At 48.4% G+C, this 8397-nt stretch overlaps 1 protein-coding gene across 1 annotated transcript; it reads right to left on the reverse strand.

The window, feature by feature from the left end:
- Positions 1-1294: 1294 nt before the first annotated feature.
- On the reverse strand, positions 1295-2191 carry LOC141026184 (uncharacterized). The gene has a single exon (XM_073502171.1). It carries the CDS (start codon positions 2189-2191, stop codon positions 1295-1297), a length of 897 nt encoding a protein of 298 aa, XP_073358272.1.
- Positions 2192-8397: the final 6206 nt, after the last annotated feature.

An 8397-nucleotide genomic window follows, 5' to 3' on the forward strand; every position in this document is an offset into this window, starting at 1 on the left:
GTCTCAACCGGTGTACAAGGGCTGAAGAAAATGCTTGATTTCACCTCACTCACCAACTGTCCTGAAGCCATACAATAATCATCAAGGGCTCGTCGTAGGCTGGTAGCATTAGCAGCATCCGCCCTCATCAAGATAAGAGAGTCATCGGCGAAAAGTAGATGTGAGACCGACGGGGCGCCCCGACACACCTTGACTCCCATCAAATTACCAGCCTCTTCTTCATGCACAATCAAGCTGGAAAGGCCCTCGGCACAAAGCAAGAATAAATATGGAGACAATGGATCCCCCTGTCTGAGCCCCCTAGAAGGAACAAATAAGTCAGTTAATTCATTATTCACTCGCACATGGTATTTTACTGATCTAACACACTCCATAATCAGGGCCACCCAATTAGCAGTGAACCCTGACGTAATAAAATCTTCTCCAAGAAATTCCATTCTACTCTATCATACGCCTTATGCATATCAAGCTTCACCGCAGAAGTACCATATTTACCAGTGTTCTTCCTCTTGATTGCATGGTATGATTCAAAAGCCACCAAGAAATTGTCCGTGATGAGGCGCCCTGGCACAAACGCACTCTGGTTTGGTGATATAATTTCCGTCAAGATATATTTCAGCCGGTTAGCCAGGAGTTTTGAGATCACCTTGTATACTACGTTATGTAGGCTAATTGGCCGAAATTGTGTGATAACATCCGGGCTCTCTACCTTAGGAATAAGCACAATGGTAGTATTGTTCCATCCATCTGGGATCTTTCTTGAGTTCACAGCTAGCAATACTTCATCAATCAAGTCCTCCCCTATAATGTGCCAAAACCGGGCCGGGTGCAGGCCATCCGGGCCGGGTGCTTTCAGATCACCAATGTTAAACATAGCTTTCTTCACTTCCTCTCGTGTATACGGTTTATTGAGATCATCATTCATTGCATCAGACACACGCGGTTTGACCTTCTCAATGACATTTATATCTGGTTCTAATACCCCTAAGGTAAACAAAGATGAGAAGTATTCTGCAGTGTGTGTTTTGACCACCTGTTGATCTTCAATCCAGTCGTCATTATCTCTTTTTAGGCGCTTAATAATTTTTTTCTTGCGCCGTCCATTTGCTGCTCTATGAAAAAAGTCTGTGTTTCGATCTCCTCTAGTGAGCCAATCAGCCCGACCACGTTGGAGCCAATAAATTTCCTCCTGTTCAAGAAGATTTTCAATCTGCATATGTAATTCATGCTGCCTAACCACTGCATCATCTGTCAATGGACCTGATAACACTTCATTTAATTTTTTCTGTAGCTCTCACAGCCTGGTCCTCGGCCCCTTAAGAACCTCCTTGTCCCACCGATGCAGTGCAGCATGTATATCTGCAGTTATTTCTGGTAGTGGTGCGGCATCGAGGGCTTTACGATTATACCAAGCCGTTTGAACTATTGTCTCGACATCTGTCTCTGCCAGCCATCGCGCCTCAAATTTGCATGGTCCGCTTGGTCCCCTTGGTTGCACGCCCAATTGATACTCAGTGTCAATCAAGACCGGCCGGTGATCTGACTTATCAAACTCCTCATTTGTCACACCAAATCCCAGGAACATGTCCGCCCATATAGCATTGCTAGTTGGACGATCTAGGCGTTCTCGAATGTGTCCCCGCCGCCATGAAAATTTGTCACCGATGTACCCCAGGTCATCCAGACCGCAATCAGCAAGGGCGTCACTAAAAGCTTGCATGCATCTTTGAGAGCGAACGACACCGCCCTCTTTTTCATGAGAATGTAAGATCTCGTTGAAATCACCTGCCATCAACCATGGCATATCCATCATAGCATGTAATTGCCTCACATACTCCCACATCAAATGTTTTCTCTCCCCGCTTGGTTCTCCATAGAAACCTGTGAAGTGCCATCCCCCATTATTTCCTTCGTTGATTCTCATGTCAATGAAGTTAGGCTGCACCTCATGAGACGTGACTCCTAACTTGTTATACCAGAACATTACAAGACCACCACTCCTTCCATCACTTTCTGACACTGCCATTGCCTCAAAACCAAGCCTTCTCCTAAGTTTTTCTGCCTTTGCTTTGTTCAGATCTGCTTCAGAAAGAAAAAGTACATCTGGTCTCACCCGCCCTTGGATCCCCAAGAGCGCACGAACTGCCGCAGGCTTCCTCATCCCATGGCAGTTCCAGCATAATATTTTCATTGCGACCGGCCGAGCTCCGGATCAGAGCTCGCCGATATTAGGTGGCTGGCATCCATCACAGCCGTGGTACCATTCTTAGATCTCTTGGTATCCTGGGACGAATTTTCATCATCATCCTCATCCACGCCGGCTAACGTTGGGTCTTTGTGAACCTCCATAGCAGTCACACTGCCATCCGTACCATGCAGTACTGGCTCCTTAACAACCAGCAGGTTTAGTTTTGGTTCCGTGACAACCAACTCACAATTGAGTCGTTTTCTACTACTGTGCTTGTCCACAGTTTCATCTGTCGTAGTTCTAAGACGGCTGTTGTCATCATCTTTAGGATCATCACCTGTACCGCCATCCTCTCGGCCCCTGGCACTTGTTCTTCCTCCTCTCTGACCAAAATTGTTGCGGCCTTGTCCTTGTTGTCCCTGTGCTCCCGGCCTAGGCGCCAACATCCAATCACCCCAATTCATACTTTCAAGAGTGTGCTTCCCATTACCATGCTCCAAATGCGTGTGCCCCATATATCCACATACATAGCAGAAAACAGGGATTTTCTCATAAAGGATTGAGTAGTAGACCTTCTTTTGGTTTTTGGTAATGGAGACAAAACACATCAAAGGCTCGTTCACATCTAGCTTGACACGCACACGAACAATTCTCCCATCTCCCCATCGAGGGTTAAGCATCACACTTTCCACCTTCCCAACCTTCTTCATTAGGGATCTAATGACAGCATCTTTCCGGTACAAAGGTGGAAGATCAACAATCTGTATCCAAACAGAGATACTGTCCAAAATCACATCATTAGGCTTGGTGAATCCATCATAACGCTCAATCAGAACGCCATGATCTCTGAAGAGCCATGGCCCCTCTTCGGTTACTGTTGGTGTCAAAACCGGCGGATCTCGGGTAGGGGGTCCCGAACTGTGCGTCTAAGGTCGATGGTAACAGGAGACAGGGGACACAATGTTTACCCAGGTTCGGGCCCTCTCTATGGAGGTAATACCCTACTTCCTGCTTGATTGATCTTGATGAATATGAGTATTACAAGAGTTGATCTACCACGAGATCGTAATGGCTAAACCCTAGAAGTCTAGCCTGTATGACTATGGTAATGAGTATATCCCTTCCGGACTACACCCTCATATAGACACCGGGGGGATCTAGGGTTACATAGAGTCGGTTACATAGGAAGGAATCTTCATAGTTGATCACTAAGCTTGCCTTCCACGCCAAGGAGAGTCCTATCCGGACCCGGGTACAGTCTTCGGCCTTCGTGTCTTCACCGCCCATCAGTCCGGCCCATGGATAACAGGCCGGACGCCCGAGGACCCCTTAGTCCAGGACTCCCTCAGTAGCCCCCGAACCAGTCTTCAATAGCGAGGTGTTCGACACACAGATTGTCTTCGGCATTGCAAGGCGGGTTCCTCCTTTAATGATTTCCAAGTAATGTATTCGGCCGTAGATTCAATGTCACTCCCCTCGGCTTCTGCGCGTTAATAACCTCATCTTCCACGTGTCGAGCGAATGCGAAAGGTCAGGGTATTTTTGCAAATAACACCCTGTCCAGGCCAGGAAGAGCGCCTATTTAAAGAGATCGGATCTTAGATCCATTCGGCATCCCGCGGAGAAAATCCCCAAAGACTACTAGGAGAAGCCATTCCAACATGGCTAGCATTCCCAGTTCCTCCTCTGACTCAGAGAGAGGCGAGTGGGAGAGGTGCTCAGTGACCCACAGTCAATTAGAGAAGCTGCAAACGCAGGGATTTCTCCCCCTGCAGATCTGATCCCTGTTCGAGCAGGGCTAGCCTCCTTTAACGGTGAGACCCAGGCGGAGGACTTTCCCAATCCATCCGGGGGGAGCGAGTGTGTTTCGTCCCTTATCTGCTAAGGGGCGTTGGGTTTCCAATCCATCCGTTCCTCCGGGGGCTTCTGGAATACTATGGCCTTCAGCTGGATAAATTTACTCCCGCCTCCATTCTGCATATTGCGGGCTATGTCGCTTTGTGTGAACTGTTCCTGGGCATTGAGGCCCATTCCGAACTATGGAGAAAGTTGTTCTGTCTTGTCCCGCGCAACCACAAGGGGTCAATATTTGAAGTGGGCGGAGCCGAAGTATGGCGCATCGCCGATACCGGATACCTGTCCGGCACACCAAGGAAGGCATCTGAAGAATGGCCTTCCGAATGGTTCTATATTGAGGACGTCGCTCTTCCCGACCCAGTTCGCAAGGGTCTCCCGGAATTTGCAAGCGTTCCGCTGAAGAAACGTCACAACTGGCGTCCCCGAAGTCTTGAAGAGGAGGACAGTGCGGGAGTTTGTCAGCTCCTAGGCAAGATAAAGATGCTTGCCCAGTCCGGATTTACAATAGTTGAGGTAATGGCGACCTCCATAGCACGAGGGGTTCAGCCACTTCAATATAGAGGGCTCCCAATGTGGCACTACAATGGGGAGGATGATGCCTCCCGCTGTGGTCGGAAAGGTCCGGACACCCCCGCCGCTCTAGCCAAGATACTGGCCGAGCTGTTCAAAGGGGAGGAAGAAGAATTTCTCCGCATCAATCGCTGAGACGGGTACTCCATGTACAACCCTCCCAGCTGGGTAAGTCCTAACCCCTTTGCTTTTATTCACTCCGCTCTCTTAGCCATTTTTAATGAATTCCCAATCCGTTTATCTTGAAACAGCACTGACGGAAGGTAACCGAGGGGCTTAATAGCCCTGCCCCACAGCCAGAGAACCACAACCAGGAGCTTGATCCTGGGTTTGAAGAGGACCCGGATATATTCGTGGTACTCGCGGAAGGGGTGTTTTACCAGGCGAGCTATGACGGCATGGAAGTGGCCATCATCGCCGATTATCCTGGTCTTCTTCCAGCTTCCCACGTAAGTAATCAGGAGAAATCCCCCTCGAAGGAGTTTCCTCGCACTGCCTCACCCACCGCACTGTCTCATGCTTCAAAGGGGAGGCGTTCGGCACGTCATGCTACGCCGGGGACGACTCTATGGAGAGCGGCTCCCGCGCCGAGCAAGGACTCGAAAAGGAAGGTAGGCGAAGACAAGGCCGGTCCTTCATTGAAGAGGTATGGATTTGAAGGTATGCCTTAGCAGTCGTACCCAACCGTGATTGTTATGTTGGTCCTGTATCAGGAAAAAGGTTTGCCGGACTATGTTCGGGGATCCGGCCGGTCGCGCTCCCAACAACCGGGATTTCGATCCTACCGGAGAGGCAGGGGCCGCTGTGGGGACAATGCCGGACTGTCGTTCGGCTGAGGGTTTGGAAGATATGTTCGTTACCAACTCGGAAATAGAGAGTGCCATGAAACATCGGCGCTACAGGGCTGTCTTACGAGACCCCAAGTTCTCGGAAGAGGCATTCAATGCCTTCAGCTCGGCTGACGCATACATCCGAGCTGCTCGAGATGGGCTTAGAAAAGCCACAAAGCAACATTTGACAGATGTGCAGGTAAGTTTTCTTTGTCCGAAAAGGATAACCATATGCCCGTAGCCCCCGAGAATGAAAGCAGTTGGTACAACTGACTTAAGGACCGTTGTATAACCAGGTCCTTACAGAGAAGAATGACCTGCTAGCCCAAGAGCTGGAGCAGTGTCAGGCACAGCTAAATGCTGTTGCCGCCGAACTGGAAAACTCCAAGAAGGCGTCTTCTGGTAACATTCCCCTCCATCGAGGAACAATAATTGTATACCATCTGTACTAATACTGTTGCTGATCGCATAATAGGATCGCCAAATCAACTTGAAGAGAAGTTGAAGATCGCCCAAGCGGGAGAGAAAGAGGCGAAAAGGCTACACGTCGCAGGCGAGCGTGTGCTGACCCGAGTCAGAGGGGAGAAAAACAGGCTTCGGGACTCCAACACTGCATTGGGTGAAGAATTGAAAGATGTGCGGGCCCAGCTAGCCGACTCCGTGAAGGAGAACAAGAAGTTTCGGGGCGGCATATTCAGTATGTGTCTGAACTATCCTCAAAGTAGTTCAGAGATAAATGGAACTGATATAGTTATGATTGCAGGTATATTGACGGGTCGTCCCGAAGAGGAGGTGTCCGGATCATCAAGTGATCTGCTGCAAGGGCTGTCGCAAGTGCACGAACAAGCTCGGCTGGCGATGCGGAGTGTTGCCAAGGCCCTATGGCCATCCGCCTCCCCTCCAGGAAGCATGGAGAAGCTTGTAGAGCTGTTCAAGGGAGCGCGGCGGTGTATCCGACTATGGAAGATATCGGCCTGCTGAGAGGGTGTGCGAGAGGCCTGGGCCATGGTGAAAACGCGATATACCAAGCTGGATCCTAATCACATGGCCCGTGTCGGACCGCTAGGGTCAAATGGGAAAGAAATTCCCGTTAGTTTAGTATATGACCAAGTAGAGGTGGCCGCCAAATATTCCCAACACGATTGTAAGTTAGACCGCCTGTTGGACGGTGTAGAGGAGGTAGTGTTTGAGTCCAAGTGACTATGTACTTTCCTTGATATATGTAACTCTAGCTGAATTGTATAGCATTTGTCATGGCAGACCTTTTCACTTCATCCTCCGGACCCGAAGGTGCGGAGTTTTTCCGAATACCCGCGCGGCCGAATAGATCGGGGTATGCATGGAAACTAGGCGTAGGGGTCATAGTTGCTTGAATAGACAAGTTGTATCCGGCTAGTTATGTTATATTACATTGAGATTGTAAGAAACATCTTCCAGAGAGAATAGTTCCGTTAAGGGTTCCTTTCCCTGGGTGTGCATGCATTAGTGTACATGTCCGAATTGTGATGGGAAAATCACAGTGTGTATAACTTCTGGGGGTTAACAATGGAGTGAATGCAAAAAACATCTTTAATTCACAGACCGAATATTCCCTTAAGAACGCTAGCTTTCGGCTTCACCCAGTCTGGGGTACACATCCGGATAACCCGGCAGTAACAATCACAGAGGTGCTCCCTTTATGCTCTAGCCGAACTAATGGGAACGTAGGGCATAAGCACAGGAGCCAGGCAACCCAGCTTGGCCAAAACTTAAGTCATATCGATGTATATAGTAGCGAAGAAAAGGTACATATGGAAAAACGCATATGTGAAGAGCTTGATGGTCAAAGAATAAAAAACTTCTGTCCAAGAAGCCCCCAGGTATAAGGACGTACATATTTAAAGATGTATGCGTCAGGGGTGTGCGGTCTAGCCGTACGAGAGCTTTAAAGCGAGGAAAAAAAGAGTAATCGGAAAAGAGAGAAAAAATAATGGAAACTACAGGGGAGAAGGAGACGAACAAGGAGTTCGGCGCTAGGCATAGAATCTTCGGAGTCTGGCCGCGTTCCAGGGGTTCGGCTCGACGCGATTGTCTGATGCATCACGAAGACGGTACGCTCCTCCGGTGAGAACTTCGTCAATTATGAAGGGACCCTCTGCTACCTCTTGAGCACTGCGTTGGTTTTCCCTTGAAGAGGAAAGGGTGATGCAGCAAAGTAGCGTACGTATTTCCCTCAGTTTTTGAGAACCAAGGTATCAATCCAGTAGGAGGCTACGCGCGAGTCCCTCGCACCTACCCAAACAAATAAATCCTCGCAACCAACGCGATAAGGGGTTGTCAATCCCTACACGGTCACTTACGAGAGTGAGATCTGATAGATATGATAGGATAATATTTTTGGTATTTTTATGATAAAGATGCAAAGTAAAATAAAAGCGACGGAAATAACTAAGTGTTGGAAGATTAATATGATGGAAAATAGACCCGGGGGCCATAGGTTTCACTAGTGGCTTCCCTCAAGAGCATAAGTATTTATGGTGGGTGAACAAATTACTGTTGAGCAATTGACAGAATTGAGCATAATTATGAGAATATCTAGGTATGATCATGTATATAGGCATCACGTCCAAGACAAGTAGACCGACTCCTGCCTGCATCTACTACTATTACTCCACACATCGACCGCTATCCAGCATGCATCTAGAGTATTAAGTTCATAAGAACAGAGTAACGCTTTAAGCAAGATGACATGATGTAGAGGGATAAACTCATGCAATATGATATAAACCCCATCTTGTTATCCTCGATGGCAATAATACAATACGTGCCTTGCTGCCCCTACTGTCACTGGGAAAGGACACCGCAAGATTGAACCCAAAGCTAAGCACTTCTCCCATTGCAAGAAAGATCAATCTAGTAGGCCAAACCAAACTGATAATTCGAAGAGACTTTCAAAGATAACCAATCATACAT

The sequence above is a fragment of the Aegilops tauschii genome, chromosome 6 (genome assembly GCF_002575655.3).
Source record: "Aegilops tauschii subsp. strangulata cultivar AL8/78 chromosome 6, Aet v6.0, whole genome shotgun sequence".
Taxonomy (NCBI): Eukaryota; Viridiplantae; Streptophyta; class Magnoliopsida; order Poales; family Poaceae; genus Aegilops; species Aegilops tauschii.

Excerpts from the sequence above, each read along its gene's own strand:
- LOC141026184 (XM_073502171.1), bottom strand. The coding sequence starts at position 2,191 with ATGAAAATATTATGCTGGAACTGCCATGGGATGAGGAAGCCTGCGGCA.